General features: G+C 33.5%; 3 protein-coding genes and 1 pseudogene across 3 annotated transcripts; all 4 read left to right on the top strand.

Moving 5' to 3' along the window:
* Window positions 1-1,719: 1,719 nt before the first annotated feature.
* On the top strand, window positions 1,720-3,345 carry LOC145577087 (high affinity nitrate transporter 2.5-like). The gene is made up of 2 exons (XM_081634765.1): window positions 1,720-2,879; window positions 2,979-3,345. The coding sequence occupies exons 1-2, from the start codon at window positions 1,720-1,722 to the stop codon at window positions 3,343-3,345; spliced, it is 1,527 nt and encodes a 508-aa protein (XP_081490891.1).
* Window positions 3,346-10,350: 7,005 nt separating this feature from the next.
* LOC145577086 (high affinity nitrate transporter 2.5-like) lies at window positions 10,351-12,027 on the top strand. The gene is made up of 2 exons (XM_081634764.1): window positions 10,351-11,522; window positions 11,655-12,027. The coding sequence occupies exons 1-2, from the start codon at window positions 10,351-10,353 to the stop codon at window positions 12,025-12,027; spliced, it is 1,545 nt and encodes a 514-aa protein (XP_081490890.1).
* Window positions 12,028-12,977: 950 nt separating this feature from the next.
* Window positions 12,978-15,311, top strand: LOC145577085 (putative pentatricopeptide repeat-containing protein At3g23330 pseudogene; annotated as a pseudogene).
* A 1,756-nt stretch (window positions 15,312-17,067) lies between these two features.
* Window positions 17,068-19,047, top strand: LOC145574282 (CRIB domain-containing protein RIC4-like). Its single transcript, XM_081632034.1, has 3 exons — window positions 17,068-17,427; window positions 17,522-17,668; window positions 18,658-19,047. Exons 1-3 carry the CDS (start codon window positions 17,283-17,285, stop codon window positions 18,939-18,941), a joined length of 576 nt encoding a protein of 191 aa, XP_081488160.1. The 5' UTR covers window positions 17,068-17,282; the 3' UTR covers window positions 18,942-19,047.
* Window positions 19,048-19,077: the final 30 nt, after the last annotated feature.

Genomic DNA, 19,077 nt, shown 5'->3' with positions numbered 1-19,077 from the left:
TTTAGTTTGTAAGTGATCATGATTTCCAATTCAGCTTGCAATTAAAACACATGCACAATATTCCTTTGTTGCGATTAATGTAAACCGGAGGTAGTATAAGACTACTAGCTGAAAATCATCTACTACTAGCATTATACAAGTAGATTAGTCGATCTCTAATTAAATTTTAACAAAAATAATTAAAACCTTTTAGTGTGTATAAACGAACCCTCCTTGTGTGTCTTGTTATTGGCACCAATCATTTGCTTGGTTGCATGAGGACACGGATTCAATTCAAGGGTTGGTAAGCAAGGGAAGGGATGTGAACAAAGGATTTTAACCATACGCTTAATTGTTTAAGTTTTTGATTAAGTTGAACCTTAAACTGAGGAGAATATTCTATGTATACTCTTCAAAACTTCCTTAACTAACTTGATTTGAAGAGAAAAAATTAATGTCATGAGTAACTCGTTACAAATCTACAATCTGTCTTTTGCCTCTCAATTTTTTTTTAAAAAAAAAAATTAAAAAATTATTAAGATAATAATTTTATAAGTGTTGAAAATTTGATTTAAATTGTGAATTGATAATAAAATAATCGTGTTATTATACCCACGTAATAATTGCTTCACACTTTGTTTACTTTGTTATACTTATGCCAAAAAAAAAAAAAAGATACTAGGCCAATTTCTAATTAATTAGGGCTCTTATCTTAATTAACCTAATCTTTAACCCCTTACTAATTGTATGATGTGATTTTGTACCGTAAAGTACAGGGCGATAAATTCTTACATGTACCTACGTGTATATAGGGATAGATACACCAAGGATTTACTATAAATTATGAAGTACAGAGTAACTTTTTGGCTCATTTAATAAGGTGCTTTTCCTAACCAATTTTTTTTTTAAAAAAATGAAAAAATAATAATATTCGTATAGTACAATTAGTACAATTAGGATGTAGGAAAACGCATTTGAAGCCAGCGTTTCGGCTTCATAAACGTTTTCACGTGAATTTTCCAATTTTTTAACCGCACTTCATCTTTACTTTCTTATTAATTGCTTTTTAATTTTATTTAAGCAAGGTTGTTGCTTTAATTTGCTGCATGCTTCACTAATTGCGCCACTTGCTGAATTTCATACTTCTACTCTATTTTATTCAATCTTTGACTTAACACCTTTAATTTTATCATTTTCATCAAGTATGTCATTAATTACAACATTTGTCCTCATCTAATTTGATGAACTTTCGTTATATTTGTAGTATGATTAAATAAATGATTAAATAATTCTCACCTCTAACAACCCAAATATATCATGCATTATATTGTGATAAATAATACATTGTGATATGCAACTATACATATCATATCACATTCATAATGTTCTTCCACATGATTAATTGATAAGCTGTCAGAAATGAACTAATTAAGATAATAACTAATTAAGCTTATAACCACTTGCACATATATTACTATTTACTAATTCCGTATTTTCCGTACTCATTTTCAACCTAAAACAACATCTTAATTCATGAACAAGCAAAAAGTACTATATATAGCTTTGTTGGATGAACCTTATTTTTCATCCTAAACTCACTTACCTCCTTTCTTTGATACGAGCCAATTCAAATACTCGTACATTGTATTATAAAAGTATTCGTTTCCCATCTTTAAAATTAAGGTTTCGATTGTTGTTGTTTTTATTAAGGTGATATTACTGATCATATCGTAAATCATTATGGAAACTCAAAATGAGAATAATATCGGTGTACTTGAAGTATCAAAAAAATATAGTTTTCCGGTAGATACAGAAAACAAGGCCATGACATTTCCATTATTTTCTATAGAAAAGCCTCATATGAGAGCATTTCACTTATGTTGGTTTCAATATTTCACTTGTTTTATTTGCACATTTGCTGCACCACCCCTTCTACCAATTATCCGAGATAACCTTAACCTAACCGCGAGTGACATTGGCAATGCCGGTGTTGGTTCGGTTTCCGGGGCGATTTTCGCCCGTCTAGCCTTAGGTGCTGCCTGTGACTTAACCGGTCCTCGCCTTGCCTCAGCAACAGTCTGTTTTCTAACAGTACCTGCTGTTTTTTTATCTTCTATGGCTACCACACCAGCTACTTTTTTCATGATGCGGTTTTTTACCGGATTTTCTTTAGCCACTTTTGTGTCTACACAATACTGGATGAGTTGTATGTTTTCTCCTAAGGTTGTTGGCCTTGCTAACGGCCAGTCGGGCGGGTGGGGAAACCTCGGCGGAGGGGTGGCTAATCTCCTCATGCCACTTCTATACAATCTAATTCTTAATAATACTATGGCCAATACACCATTTATAGCTTGGAGGGTTGCATTTTTCGTGCCCGCTTTTATGCAAATGTTTGCAGCATTTGCAGTTATGCTATTAGGCCAAGACCTTCCTGATGGAAATTTTCTTCAATTACAAAAGTCCGGTGTGATGCACAAGGACAACGCGAAGAAGATTGTATATCATGCGATTACCAATTACAGGGGTTGGATTACTGCTATAGGTTATGGGTTTAGTTTTGGGGTCGAGTTAGCCGTGAACAACATTGTTGTTTACTACTACTATGATAGGTTTAATCTTAACCTTAGCCTAGCAGGCATTGTTGGTGCACTTTTTGGGATGGTTAATATTTTCTCTAGGTCTTCTGGTGGATTGTTTTCTGATTTCATGGCGAAAATGTTTGGAATGAGGGGGAGGTTATGGGGGTGGTGGACTGTTCAGACACTAAGTGGTGTAATGTGTATTGTTATGGGACGACTCGACTCGTTGAGTACTTCCATTGCGGTCATGATGATCTTCTCTTTTCTAGTCCAAGCAGCCGAAGGCCTTTGTTTCGGGGTTGTTCCCTTTGTCTCTAGAAGGTACTTTAATTTACTTCCTCTGTTTTTTTTAAGTGTTTCATTTTTGTTGACTGTTTGCATTATTCACGTATCTCACTTTGACTGTACGTTTATTTTCAGGTCAATGGGCGTGGTACAGGGCATATCAGGGGCAGGTGGAAACGCGGGTGCAGTGATATGTCAAGTAATATTCTTCAGAGGTTCACAATTCAAATTAGAAGATGGAATAACATACATGGGTATTATAATCATTGTTACTACCCTTAGCTTAACAACCATATACTTCCCTCAATGGGGCGGTATGTTGGCCGGTCCAAAACCGGGTGTTACAGAAGAAGACTACTACATGAGGGAATGGGACTCAGAAGAGCAGCAACGAGGGCTTCATAAAGTAAGCATGAAATTCGCCGAAGGCAGTAGGAATGAGAGAAGCTCTAAAGTACAGTCCATACCATTAGAAATCTCACAACCGGCTGATGTTGTATAATTGTAGGAATTAATTTTGATACCAAACCACATTTTACTGAAGAAGACTACTTTGCTTCAAAGAATGAGATCCAAATGAACATGAACATAAACAAGGCCTAAATGAGTTAGGCATGAAATATGTCGAAGGAAGCCGGAATGAGAGCAACTAGCTCATGTATGATTTCCGGCATTTTCCTTCCTACAATGTTGGTTCTGCTTGTTGTTATACATTCTTTTTTGACTTGTCAAAAGAATTTGTTGATAGTTCTTATCTTTAAGTCTCTGTTCATACATCTATTATTTCTACTATCATGAACAAATACAATAGTGATTTCTTACCCTGATTAATCAGATGATAATTACTTCGTAATGCTCAATTGTAAAATGCACCCTTTATGAAAATTAAGAATTTCCTTAACTTTTTGATCAATAATCAATGACTTCTCTAATTATGTGCTATTAAGTCTATATTATTTATACTATCACAAACTTTGAACTTGGCATTATTCTTATCTAATACAGTAAGAAATAAGAATAGTTATATGCGTTAATACAATTTTAGGAAACAAAAGTATATTTCAACCCACAATAGCTGCTAGGGTTCGTTCAACTTCTACCTAGTTAAAAACAGTCCTTCAACATAAGTAAAGAAGTAAATTACAACACGAAGATAAGATGACGACCATTTATAAATTTAATTAAACAATAATTAAAAAAAATAAAAAGATTATTAACTCACGTTAATATCTATTTATAATATTTTACTTGATACAGAGTACTAATTATTTTTCATATTTCACTCTAAATTTATAGTCAAAATTAGTATATAGTGTACATTGTAAATATTAAAAAAGTTAAAGGCGTTGTTTGGTAAAGAACTGTTTTTGAAAGCTTTTTGTTGATTGAGTCATATTAGATATTTGACCAATTTATAAAGCTAATTTGGATAGGTGTTTGGTAAATAGTTGATTAAAAGAGCTTATTGGGCTCAAAAAGCTCAATATAAAAGCCTTTTTAAAATCAACTTATTGAACAATTAGGGCTTGTTTGACATTATTTTTGTTTTCAGTTTCCAATTTTTTTGAAAATAAAAAACCGAAAACAGGAAACAAGAAACAAGAAACAAGAAAAAGGTGTTTTCACTTTTCTATTGTCAGTTTTCAAAATTATTATAATTTTAATAAGATTCACTAATTTTTAATTTATTATATGACATATATCATATGATTTTAAAAAACAAAAAACCAAAAAACAACTAAAAACCAAAAAACAGAAAAACACAATGATGCCAAACGAACCCTGCTTTTTGGTTATGAAATACACCAATAACTAATAATTAACAATTATTATCAAACACTTTTACACAATCAATTATTCACAACCAGCTACCTAGGTAGTCAAATCAGCTAATATTATCAGCTAGTCAAACGAGTTAATTCAACCAATTATATCAATCAGCTACCATCCAAAACACGATAATAAATCATTTGATGTATCATAAAATTTGAAAACATGAAAGAAGCATCGTGTGCAATCAGATCTAATAGACTAAAAATGTAAGGTAGATGACTTGGATGGCGGTTTAGTACAAATCCAATAACCTCCCTAATATACGCTGCGGCGATCAGTCCCGTAGCTGGATCTTTAATTAGGATAACTGAAATTCCTTAAACTAATTAAGGTAACTGCCGACTTCATGTCGATCAGGCGGCCTTCCACATCACTTATGAGTCAGCATTGTGCGTTCGTTGACATAACCTAGCCTTCTTGCCATTGACTTTTTGATTCATTAAGGACTCTTTTATTAATTACCTGGTTTTGATCTCCATCTATTAATTTAGCCCACCGGAAGTAATCAATTCATAAACCACCATCTTAATTAGGCTAGCCTCACCAATTAACATGGCAGTATTCCCTAACTCCAAATCACATATTAACAAAAAAAAAAAGGGGGGGGGGGGGGGGGGGTTTTGTAAAGTACGGTTTGTGTCTTAACCACATTTAAAACTTATTATTCGGAAAGAGTGTATATGAGTAAGTAGTAATCCTTTATGTTTAATCTTTTAATTATGTTGTTTTTTTTAGATTGTTTATGTTGTAGGGAGTAATAACTAATAAGGTAAGGCGCAAATGAGTCAATATGCTTGTGAACAGAACATGAACAAATTGGTCAAAACTTGTTCACCAAACAATTGAATTGTGAAATTAAAAGCTCAAATTTTATGCTAGCTCACTCGCTTACCAAATGAGGTATAAGCTTTACCGTAACGTCGCAGTTGACTCATAAGTGTCAATCATGAACATCTCATGCATTTATGACTCATTAACTCACTAATATCTTTAGTGAGCTTGTATAGTGGTAAAGTCCAAATTTTATATGACTAAGGCCCTGTTCATATTTAGTGAAATGAGTTGAACTGAATTGATTGAAGTTGAACTGAATTGAAATGAATTGTTTATGAGAGAGGAAAATTAGGATTTGAACTGAACTGAACTGATTGGAGCTGAAGTGAACAGGCCATAAATAACATTTACGAACCTAAACTTGTTTAATGCTCGTTTGATCTTCTCCCTTCTCTCAAAGATTTTTTTTTTCTTTGTATAAGTAGTCTGATTGTTTTAAAAAAAAAAGTCAAAAGTGAAAATAAATTTTGTAAAAGAAAGAGTACAATTGTACAAATGAGCAAGCACAAGTTGATGAGCTCGATCAATTAAACAATTCTCTTACCTAACGAACTAAACTCGAACAAAAATCATAAAAAACTCGTTCAAGCTCGAGCACACTCGATTAAAAATCCGCTAGCTACTAAAAAGAATATTAGCATGTGGTAGCTAAATCAACTCCTCCAAATACGGAGTATTATTATTACAAAAGAGTTTGATCACAACAAAACTTTTAAAAAAATGGAACATTGAGTAAATTAAATTTTCGTACAAGTCAATGACCATACTTATAAGTTAATCTAAGCAAACTAACTTACTAAACGGGTGCAGTAATCGAAGCACGATACCTTATCATCACCTTCATATACGCATATCTAATCATATTTAAGCAACTTGGTAGAAGAATATTCCAAGTATAATTTAGTAAGTTTGCCAAATTATTAAAATGCAAAGTACTCTATTAGATGAACTTGCCGTTAAAAAAGCCATGCAAACTGTACACGTTTACTTTATACTCCGTAGTACGGTAGAGAGTAGTTGCAATTTAGTGGGAGATATTTGTGGTTTTGTAATTTTTAGTCAACGGATGAAAACTTTTATAGATTGTCACAACACTAGTATAATGATTTTTCTATGAAACAAATCAAATGATATAATTATGTTATCTTAGCTTACACAATTTCAATCAGCTTGAGATGTAAACCAAACTTACTTCTTCTTTTATTTATTTATTTATTTTGTTATGAATAAAATTACTTATGAGAGGTGTTTAGTGGACAAAGATGATTTTTGAAGCTACTATACCTACATATTTATATACTCGGTACACTCGTACATTATGTACATGTAATTATCTACTCTATTAAGTTAAAATGGAATGAACATAACGATTTGAACTGATGTGATAATAATAATAATAATAATAATAATAATAATAATACCCAGGACATAGGGGCGAGCTAAAAGGAGGCTGTTGCATTGTTGAAGCGGATCCAGAGGTTCTCGAAGACTCAGGATATTGGGGCGCGTGCTGCAGCTCATATATTTACTAGGATCGGCTTTTCTATAGCTAGAGGAGTGGGGGCCCAGATTGTATCTCGATTTCCCACTAATTTTCTATATGTTGTATAATTTTGTATGTTTTTGAGATATAATAATAATAATAATAATAATAATAATAATAATAATAATAATAATAATAATAATAAAATCAACCGAACTAAAAAAATAAGTTAAAAAAATAGAGTCAAATTAGTACTCCCTCCGTCCCTTAATTAGATTCCTACTTCTCTTTATTATGTGAGGAATAAATGCTAGAAGTAGAAATCTAATTAAGGGACAGAGGGAGTACATGTTTTATTGGTAAGTAATATTTGTCCCGTATTTGTATGGAGTATCTCAAACTCCATTAGGTTATTAATTAGGAAAAAGATTTATGTAGCCCTTAGGGCTGCATATAAGAAGCTAAAAGTAGAAAGAATTGACAATAAATAAGCATTTATTATACCGATTTACTCGTGAATTGTCGATAAATTTCCAATTTAATACTAAAAAAGGAAGTATATTAAATGCTTAGCATTACCCTATTAATTATTATACGAAGTATTAATTAATACACTTTATAGATCAAATTAGGGTGGGTAAAAATAATTTTTACTTATTCCCTCCGTCCCCAAAACTTCGACCCTTTTAGCCTAATTTTAGTCCCAAAATGATCGACCCATTTGCATTAAAATATCCACCAATTTACAACAATATTTGTACAAAATTAGATTCCCATATAAAATTTTGTTTTTTTTTTATGTATTTTTAATACTTATCTCTGTACACCTTTATCTTTTCAATATGTTTTTATTTCTTTTTATTTAAATTTCTTAATAACCGCGAAATCAACCCAAAAGGGTCGAAGATTTAGGGACTGAGGGAGTATAATTTTCCTTTAATTTCTTGTTTCTTTATTTTTTGAAGGGTCAAAAGCCAAATTAATTTTTTCATTTAGAATTAATTTCGACTTATATAAACTAGTAAGATACTTGTTCATACGAGTCATAGCATATTATAATATAAAGTACTTTTTAAATAATTATAGAAAAACAAAATAATTATGATACGCGGAAAGCCGGAAACGCATTTGGTGGCCAGCGCTTCATAAACACTTCACGTTAAACGACTAATAACGATAATATCCTTATTTTATTTTTATTCGTTTGAATTGCTGCTTCAATTATTACGCCACATGTAGACTTGTAGTGTGATTAATTTATTTAATCTACAACTACATCATAATACCGTACCATTGTTCGGTTAATGTACGGTCGGTTTATGTACTACTCCGTACTTTTATTTGTTTAATGAACACCATCTTATCATCCAGCACATCTTTTTGTCATCTAATGAGTTACTCCGTATCATATATCATATGATGATAAATAATTGACAATTGAATGAATTAATTATTTTCTATCCCCTAATTTATGTCAATTGCATGCCATTGTGATATGCATATCATAGCTTAAATTTAGGGCTACTCATCAATTCATCATGAATGATTGAATAAAGTGCTAATAAGTAGCGATAGTATTTTTTTTTTTCATTTTTATGTATTACTACTCCATACTGAGTAGTTTATACTACATACCCTCTCTGTTCGTATTTGTTTGTTTTCATACGTATGGTGATTAATTGATAACTATTTTGAAATTTTTTTTAATTTTATTTTTGAGTCTTTGTATTTACACACGATAATACTCCACAATTTATGGATTTTACAATCGAGACAAAACTTGTGTGAGCTAAGATGTCATTATAATGACGGTAATACAAGTAAACAGCGTGTTGGTTGCCCGTTTATCACAACGACCTACTCCGTACTAAGTACAACGTATCTAATTGCTAGCATTTTCTATAGTCAAACATAAACATCATTAAAAGGATATTTGTAGAAGTAAAGTATTGATTAATACTACGTACAAAAAATCATTTTTTTTTTTTTTTTTTGAAAAACACAAAAAATCAATTTATTTCTGATTAATCTAAGAGTTATTTGACTATTTTGTGCACATTTAATATTTTATATGCTGATTTTAAAATCTTAAAATAATGACAAAAAAAAAAAAAAAAAAAAAACACCCTTGGTGCACCTAGCTTTATGTGCATCCAGATTCATTCTTGTTAGGGCACTTGTCCAATAATTCTCCCAAGTCCTAAGTCAATTTATATATATATTCATACAAATTAAGTAGTAGATGGATTGAAATGCATTTATAGAAGAGCTAATTTTTTTTTCTAATTATTTAAAGCAAAGAGATTACCAACGCAAGCTTTGAAAAATAAATGCACGTCTTCACTTGTCTTCATTCACTATATAATTTTATAATTCTTTAAGCAAAGCATGCATGGTTAAATTCATAATAAACAGAACCATTTTTTTACTATTAGGTAAGTCTTCTCTTAAGCTAAGATTATTATAGATAAACGGAACAATGATAAAGGAGACAAAACATGTATGTGCGAGACCATAACCATACAAATTATATACAACTAATTGATCACATCACAACTACTTAACTACTACTCTGTAGTCTGTACGATGCTTTTATATGATTCATCAAGTTTGAAACATAATGAAAATATTTGTAAAATGTCAATGACCATAATCTATCAAAATTGAGGAATCAAAGCAATAAAGCATGAGCCATGAAATATCCTATTACCTTAAAGCAAGTTGAAGTTTTTTTTTTTTTGTCACTTTCTACATAATGTATTAATGTGAACATCTATTGAGCTTTCCTGGTACAGTGATACAAAGTACTCCGTTCTGTAATAAGAATATTGTGAAAATATTGTGACATGCTTTTACTGTAACAAGTTGTGACCTTTAGCATCACCCATGCATATATGCATATCATATCATACTACATTACTACTATGACGACTTCTATAATGTGATTAATTTCCTTTGTAATGAATGTTGATAAGTAGTAGTTAATAAAAGAACAAGAAAAAATAATGGTTCGGTACGATAATCGTAATTTTGTAACCACTTGCTCTTATAATACTAATTCCGTAGTTTCCGTACATTTGTCTTTTCAATTTAATTAAGCATCTTTAATCTGGCAACCTACTATATAAGCTAGGTTAGATGAACCATATTTTCTCAACTTCAGCTCAAATACTTTAGCTTCTAATCTTCTACCTTACCTCATTCACCAAATACATACAAACTTTGTATTAGCCAAAATAAAACAGTAATACTACATTATACTAGTAGTGATACAAAGTTTTAGTAAGAAAAACATATAAAAGTGTGTTAAATTAATTGATATATTGATCTATCTATTATAGTTAGAAGTATATCAATATGGTAAACAATAATAATGTTGGAGAGAATAATAACAATGTTGTGGATGAAACACCAAAAAAATATAGTTATCCAATTGATACAGAAAATAAAGCAATGATATTTCCATTATTTTCTGTAGAAAAACCTCATATGAGAGCATTTCATTTGAGTTGGTTTCAATATTTCACTTGTTTTGTATGCACTTTCGCAGCTCCGCCCCTGCTACCAATCATCCGTGATAATCTCAACCTTACAGCCACTGACATTGGCAATGCCGGTGTTGGTTCCGTTGCGGGGGCGATTTTCGCCCGTCTTGCCTTAGGTGCTGCTTGTGACTTGGCCGGCCCTCGCCTCGCCTCTGCTACTGTCTGTTTTCTTACTGTCCCTGCTGTTTTTCTCTCTTCCATGGCTAGCTCACCCGCCGCCTTTTTTATGATGCGGTTTTTTACCGGATTTTCTTTAGCCACTTTTGTGTCTACGCAATATTGGATGAGTTGTATGTTTTCTCCTAAGGTTGTTGGCATTGCTAACGGCCAGTCGGGTGGGTGGGGGAACCTCGGCGGAGGGGTGGCTAACCTTCTGATGCCACTTCTCTATAATTTTATTTTAAATAATACTAAGGCTGACACGCCTTTTACAGCCTGGAGGGTTTCATTTTTCTTGCCCGCTTTTTTGCAAATGTTTTCAGCATTTGCAGTCATGCTATTAGGCCAAGACCTTCCGGGTGGAAACTTTCTTAAGCTTCAAAAGTCCGGTGAAATGCACAAGGACAACGCGAAGAAGATTGTATATCACGCTGTCACCAACTATAGGGGTTGGATCACTGCTATAGGATACGGATTCTGTTTCGGAGTTGAGCTAGCCATAACAAACATCATTGTTTCCTACTTCTATGACCGATTCAATCTTAACCTTAGCCTAGCAGGCATTGTTGGTGCACTTTTTGGGATGGTTAATATTTTCTCTAGGTCATGTGGTGGATTGTTTTCCGATTTCATGGCGAAAAAGTACGGAATGAGGGGTCGATTGTGGGGGTGGTGGACTGTCCAGACACTTAGTGGTGTAATGTGTATTGTTATGGGACGCCTTGATACTCTAGGCGCTACCATTGCGGTCATGTTGATCTTTTGCTTTCTTGTTCAAGCTTCCGAAGGACTCACATTCGGGGTTGTTCCCTTTGTCTCTAGAAGGTAATTAACAATATACCGTTTCATTTTCAATCATATCATTTACGTAATACTACCTCTGTTAACTATTAGTTGTAAAACACTACTGGATAGCTCATAATTAATGTTCGTGTGTATGATTATTGTTCTTTTCAGATCATTGGGTTTGGTTTCGGGCATATCAGGAGCAGGTGGAAACGTAGGTGCAGTTATATGTCAAGTAATATTCTTCAGAGGTTCACAATTCAAACTAGAAGATGGAATAACATACATGGGTATTATAATCATTGTTACCACCCTAAGCTTATCTTCAATATATTTCCCTCAATGGGGCGGTATGTTGGCTGGTCCGAAACCAGGTTTTGCTGAGGAAGACTATTACCTGAGGGAGTGGGATGCAGATGAGCAGGAACAAGGACTTCATAAAGTAAGCATGAAATTCGCGGAAGGTTGTAGGAATGAAAGAAGCTGTAAAGTTAAATCTGTTCCGGTAGAAGAGAGCACCCGTCCTACGACTGATGTTGTCTAAATATCATCGGCTATATTGTACAAGCTTCCCCCAAAAAAAAGTTAATCATCTAGATCAAGTCCAAGTAATTGAGTTCAAGAAAATTGTGTACAACTTGCTGATTGCAAATGAAGCGTCTCTCGATTTATTAGTCTTTCATAGAAGGATTAACAGAGGTGATACTGATGCTATGATGCTAGTAATAGTATACAGGAAGGGTATAGTTTCTATAAGTTGTGTTAAGCTGTAATCTTTAGCTGCGTTGGTGTTTGTATTTTCTTCCTTTGATGAGTAATAATATTTTATTTGCTAGAGGTTAAAAAAAAAAAGGCATGGTTAAGTAATTAATGGTCCTGATCGATTGTATTTTGACTCTTTTAATTTTTATTTATTTTTTTTAATCTACGTATACATGGATTAAGACATGATTATATAGATACAAAAATACTTCGTACTAGCTCATAAGAGAAGTTTTACTCATTGGCCTTACTCTTACATGTCACTAGTTTTCGTCATGCTTGTTTTGAAGGGCTTACAAAGGAACTAATCCATGTATGAAAATGTTGTTAGACATGTAAAATAGCTTGCTTGGGTCTAATCCATGCTGTTCACATGTCTACTAATATTGGATTTTTTTTTTTTTTTTTTTTTTTTATCCAATCTATTTCGTTTTTAAATAATTACAAGTCTCCTTATAGTAATTCATGAGATGTTGATCTAGACACCCGTTTTTTATCATATAATTATCGACCCTTTTAAAAAATCCTTTTAGTAGTAGTAATAAGGAAAGGTTGAATGACTTGAATTTAGGTACCCAATTTTCTTGCAACAACTGAGACCCTTTTAGAAGATCAAATTAAAAGGCGGGAGAAAACTCTTTTCCATTGAGAAACAAATGAGATTAGTGTGCTTAATTATCGCTTAAATTGAATTAAGTCATACTCTTAAACTATTGGTGCATTTCTTGTACAATGCAATGTACGCTTTTACGTTCCAAATTCTTCTGTTATTCCGTCGCTTTGATGAGCAATTGTTTAAACCCCTTGAAAACCCTAATTTCTTCTAATTCATTCCAGATTGAAATTACCCAGAAACAAATTCAACGATTTCATGCTTCTCTCTCCTCTAAACAGCATGAAAAACAACCGCAATTATTGGGGTTTATTGATAATTTGAAGGATGAACGAACAATTCATACCCTTCATGGGAGGGTAATCAAGAGTGGTTCCATTGTTGATTTGGATGTTGGGAACTATGTTTTGAGTTTGTATGCGAAATTTAAAGATTTGGGTTCTGCCCAGAACCTGTTCGATGAAATGTCTGAGAGAAATGTTCGTACTTGGACGGTTCTAATTTCGGGTTTTGCTCGAATCGGGTTGTTTCGAGTTGGGTTGGATTATTTTTCTCGAATGCTAGTGGAGGGTGTTTGTCCAAATGGGTTTACATTGTCAAGTGTTTTCAAGTGTTGTTCTTTTGTAGGGTTGGTTTATAATGGTAAGGCAATTCATGGGTGGATACTGAAACATGGGATTGGTTTAGATGCTGTGTTGAAGAACTCTATTATTGATTTTTATGTGAAATCTGAAGAGCTTGATTATGCTAATAAGTTGTTTGAGTGTACAGATTGTGTGGATACCGTTTCGTGTAATATAATGATTAAAGCTAACATGGAAAGTGGTAATGTAGAGAGCTCTCTTGGTATGTTTAGAAGATTGTCCACTAAAGATGTTGCAACCTGGAATACTGTTATATCAGGAATGATGAAAAATGGGTTTGAGGGAACGGCGTTGGAAATCCTGTATGAGATGGTTAAAGAACAAGCTTGTTTTGATGAATTTACGTATGCTATAGCGTTGGCTTTGGTTTCTTCATTATCAATATTGGGGCTTGGATCACAGCTACATGCTCGATTAATCAGGCTTAGATTCTATGATAATGAGTATATAAGAACTTCACTAATTGATATGTATTCCAAGTGTGGGGTGATTGATAAGGCGTCTGTTGTATTCAAGCAAATGTCTCAAGGTTTTTCTAATAAACATATTTCTAAGATAAATGGTGAAAATTTAAAGATGGATACTGTTTCTTGGAGCTCCATGCTTTCGGGATATGCTCAGAATGGAAGGTTTGGAAAAGCCTTGGAAATGTTCTGTCATATGGTTCGTGAAGGAATTGGAGTTGATAAATATACTCTGACTACTATTGTCTCTGTATGTGCTGATTATGGGTTTTTGGAATTTGGGGAGCAGATTCATGGCCTCACACATAAGATGGGACACAAATTCGATTTGGTTTTGTGCTCTTCGTTGGTTGATATGTATTCCAAATGTGGAAGTTTAGGGAATGCGCAGACTGTGTTTGATCAAACTATCACAAGGAACACTATTTTGTGGACAGCTATTATAAACGGATATGCCTTTCATGGGCTTGGTAGAGAAGCCGTTAGACTTTTTGAAATGATGATGGAAGACGACATTCAACCAAATGAGATTACCTTTGTGGCTGTTTTAACTGCGTGCAGCCATGCAGGGCTTGTTGATGAAGGCCACAACTTTTTCTCTTTAATGAAAGATGTTTACAAAATTAAGCCTGGGGTTGAACACTTTACTTGCATGGTTGATCTCTTTGGCCGTGCTGGCTACCTGGATGAGATAAAGAGCTTCATTTATGAGAACAATCTATCACATCTTAGCTCGGTATGGAGGGCCTTCTTATCCTCTTGTCGACTTCACAAAAGTTATGATATGGGAAAATGGGTTTCAGAAAAGTTGCTTGATCTTGAACCATTGGATGCAGAACCTTATGTTTTGCTATCCAACATGTGTGCTACCAGTAACAGATGGGAAGAATCTGCTATAGTTAGGAGTTCAATGCAGAAGAAAGGTGTTAGAAAGCACCCAGGTCAATCATGGATACAACTGCACAACCAAGTTCATACTTTTATGATGGGTGACAGGTCTCATCCACAAGAAGCTGATATATATTCTTATTTGGACAACCTAATTGGTAGGCTAAAGGAGATAGGCTATTGTACTAATTTAGAGCAGGTTACTCAAGATGTAGAAGAGGAACAGCAGGAAATGTTTCTCCATTGTCATAGTGAGAAGCTTGCCGTTGTATACGGTATCATTAGCACTACTAGTGTAAAACCAATACGGGTCATGAAAAATCTTCGCATCTGTACAGATTGTCATAATTTTCTGAAGTACACCTCTCAGCTTTTAGGCAGGGAAATAATCGTCAGAGATATTCGTAGATTTCACCATTTCAAGGATGGACACTGTTCTTGTGGAGATTACTGGTGAGCTGGAAGTAATTTGTCATGCATGACACCTTGATGGAGTGACCATATTGGCTGTTATTGTCCTGGCATTCACATTGCGTTCAATAATATGGAGTACAGAGTATAATTCAAGCTCAAATATTTTATGGGTGTTCTGTTTTTTGTTGTTCAAAATTCAGACCAAAAATCAGCTATGAATGGTTGTAAATCGCCTTGTTTCATCGATTCATGTCTTTTAGATACATGGCAATGTTTGGGCTTGGGCAGGTATAATGCTCATAAATCCTTAAAGCTTTATGTTTCACTGTATCTTGTATTCTTGTTAATCTGACAAGTTTTCATGATCAGATCAACATTTCCCAACCTACACTTCTTTGAATAAAAATCATCCATCAAGTCTTCTTCCTTATGTTTGTGCATCTTTTAGGAAATGATCTTCCGATTTCATTTTTGTTCTAGTTAATGTATACAATCAGCTATGCAGTCCTGTTTGAATAACTTAAAACCAGAGTGTTTTTCCCCCTTTTGAATTGTTAGGATTGAAGCATTTTTTTTGAAGTGGCCTTTTTTATTCTTTGATACTGAGTTTTTTAAGTGCTTTCCCTAAAAGTCAATTGACCAGGCTTTTACTACACTTCTTTTATGAATATCTTTCATCCACTCTCTCCCCTGAAGTCTCTGTAGGTATGTTATGGACTCATGGTTTGATGAAATTCATGTTTTAATTAAGAAGAGCCTTAACAATCAAGTCATCAAATTGGAACTTACTGATATTAGGTGTTTAAGATAATGCATCTTTTTCTAGCTTCTGTGTTCATTCATTTCTTTGCTTCAATCTCATAGGTTCGTCTGTTACTTTAAATTAATGATGTGCCCACATTTTCAATTTTTCATTATGATGATAGTGTTCTGCATTATCATTATAATCATTGTTCTTGGCTGCTTATCTTATTTCTTCTGTAGCTGGTTCACATATTAAGGTGGATTTTTGACATGATTTTAGTCGATCAAGTGCCTACACCTTTTCATTATTCTATTTATCATAGAACAGCTGTAAGCTTACTCATTGAAGACTTATTTGATCGAAACTTGCTTACTTTAGATTGTTGTTTTCAACAGTTACTAGACTTTGCAAAACTGACCCGTATCATACTAAAATACCCTAAAGTAGCTAAACTTGTTTTGATCCGAACCAGAAAAATTCAAGTATTACTAACATTAATAAAGATCTCACCAAATTTGAACTTCCACTACATCCGATTTGACCGAAACCAAAACCTGATTCAAATAGCTTGTTTACCACCTCTAGTTGTTGCCTTGAACATTGTTCTTGTTGGAGTAGGGAATGTATCATTTTTTGACTAGTGCTATTATTCTAATTTCCTCATCATTAGCTACTTTGGGATAAAGAAATGCTCAAAATCAGCATCACCATCAGTTTTAGCTGTGGATTAAAAATACGTAATATCGCTTATGTTCCACTCTTGGAGATTGAGTACTAATCAAGTAAAGAGAGTAGTAATGCTGAGAAACCAAATAGTAATGGGGTTTTGGTGGCTTTTCTCACAAGAGAGGTTAGTGGAACAAAGATAGAGGAGCCCACCACAGAACTTAGACATCAATTGTTAGATACTAGGATTTAGATACATTTTTTGCTGCTAAGACCTGTCTTTTTGCTCTAATTTGACATTGATTTGTTTTCGACGTACCGTGGTATTGTCAATTTTACTTCTTATAGTTTAATCTTATACTAACAAGTAACAATATTCTTTCAATTTTGAACTTTTTTTCTCCTTTTTCTTTCCCACCAAACCAACATGGCTACTGACTTTTTTCTCATGTAAAATTATACCTTCTTGACAGCAAAGCTAACAGCAGCTACTATAACAACCGCAAACCCTCTTCTATAACTTTTATTTCCTCTAAATATATACATCTTTGCATCTATCTCTCAATCTCTTTGTGTCTTTCGTCTATCTTTGTTGACTTTGCTATGGGTGTCCAGGGTAAAGTGAGAGATCGAATGGAGAAATTTGTCGTTCTTCCTTTCTCCATGGGCTGTGCTTCACAAGCCAGTGTTGCTGTTGCTGAACCTAGGCCTAGAAGATCAAAAGCAGACTTACATTCCCCTTCATTAAGTATGATAATATTTCTATTCTCTTAATCTTTATGTATGGACTTGAATTAAAAATTGGTGTTTGAATTATTTTTCTTGTTTGTAATTACTTCTAGGAATCTATGAAGAAGAGGACGACGATGAAAGTTTATCTGGTGAGAGCATGAAGAATTCTTCAAGGTTTTTGGCACTTCCAAGAACTAACTTGTCCACTGGAGTTAACAGGCTAGTGAAAGGTTTCAAAAGTTTGTCGCAACTATTCAGTAAGTCACGTGGCTCCTCGTTTTTCCTTAAGTTGGTTTAATCTTCTATGATAAGCAATTCCAAACTACGGTACATCAAAGTTGCCTTGAAGTAATATGTGTATGGTCTAAGGGTGAAACAAAAGAAAACTCCTAAACTTACAGAGCAATATAACAAAAATTCAATCTTGTGTACATGCATCTATGTGATAACGAACTCTTTGTCTAACACTTTAGACTAAGGGGCTTATATAATCAACTCTTTCGGTAATTTCAAATTCTCCTCTCTATGCATGCATGTGTACTATATATAATGAACCAATATTATTCACATGCCTAATATCTAAGGTGGTTTAGCAATGACTATTTGTCAAAACCTGTTCGTTCAAAAGCTAATACTTCGTAGATGACTAAGATGTGTTTATAAATTTAGATCGCTTTTGTATTATACGTATTACAAAGCACCTATGTTATTTGGTTTGATGATCATCTTCTTGCTCACCATAGAACTCACTGCAATACTGCTGGCGGATTTTGAGCTAGACATTCTTCTACGTTACTTTAAAATGTCTTTAGCTGTTGAACTAATTGCAAATTTTAAGTTGATATTACAATATATATGTTATACAGAATATATGAATTTGAAAATATTGTTTGCAAAATAGGGAAAAAAAAAAAAAGAAAAAAAAGCGTTCTGCCTAGATTAAATTAAATAAGAGCTTCACATTTCATTTGCATTTCAACCAGTTTGGACTCTTTTGCTTCTTGCCAAACACCTCTAAAAAAAAAAGAAAAGGGTATAACTGTCTTATATGCTTAATAACTTATTGTGAGATCAAGGTGACTTTATAATTATTATCGGTGTTATTCTAAAGTCTTACGAGTACAAAATAACAAGGTGTAGTACAATCTTAATCTGTACAATATAGACTTATGGTCCCTTGCACTTTTTTTTTTTTTGTTATTGTCGGTATTTTCTTAAACTTTTCCTCCATTTTTCTCTCTTCCAGTTTATGAAGATGAAATGGCTGAGTTGGGGATGAACATGAAAATCGGGTGTCCAACCGATGTGAAGCACGTTACACACATTGGGTGGGATAATCTAGCTAAAACAGACCCACTAATAGGTTGGGATAACCTCATCACATCCGAGCTGCTGTCATCTTCGTCGTCTCACAATCACCCTGCATCATCTGCTGTTAGCTTGAAGCAGTTTAATAATCTTGCAACTGCTCCTGAAAAAGACAGTCCAACCTTTGTTAGTAGTTTCAATGCCTCCTCTTCATTAGCTTAGTCTTGAAGATTTAATATAAATCTTTGCTTTTGATCATATATTATAAATATAATACTTTGTATTATATATATGTCTTGCAATCAAAGTTGGTTCTATTTTGTGGGCATATATTATGTGATATCATGTGGTTTGTATT

Source organism: Chenopodium album, chromosome 13 (assembly GCF_948465745.1).
Source record: "Chenopodium album chromosome 13, dcCheAlbu1.1, whole genome shotgun sequence".
In the NCBI taxonomy this organism is placed as follows: Eukaryota; Viridiplantae; Streptophyta; class Magnoliopsida; order Caryophyllales; family Amaranthaceae; genus Chenopodium; species Chenopodium album.
This window is presented reverse-complemented; position numbering and strand designations above follow the sequence as displayed.

Coding starts and splice junctions, on each gene's coding strand:
- LOC145577086 (XM_081634764.1), top strand. CDS start 10,351: ATGGTAAACAATAATAATGTTGGAGAGAATAATAACAATGTTGTGGAT. Junction 11,523..11,654: donor GTTCCCTTTGTCTCTAGAAG/GTAATTAACAAT, acceptor TGTTCTTTTCAG/ATCATTGGGTTTGGTTTCGG.
- LOC145577087 (XM_081634765.1), top strand. CDS start 1,720: ATGGAAACTCAAAATGAGAATAATATCGGTGTACTTGAAGTATCAAAA. Junction 2,880..2,978: donor GTTCCCTTTGTCTCTAGAAG/GTACTTTAATTT, acceptor GTTTATTTTCAG/GTCAATGGGCGTGGTACAGG.
- LOC145574282 (XM_081632034.1), top strand. CDS start 17,283: ATGGGTGTCCAGGGTAAAGTGAGAGATCGAATGGAGAAATTTGTCGTT. Junction 17,428..17,521: donor CTTACATTCCCCTTCATTAA/GTATGATAATAT, acceptor AATTACTTCTAG/GAATCTATGAAGAAGAGGAC. Junction 17,669..18,657: donor AAGTTTGTCGCAACTATTCA/GTAAGTCACGTG, acceptor TCTCTCTTCCAG/TTTATGAAGATGAAATGGCT.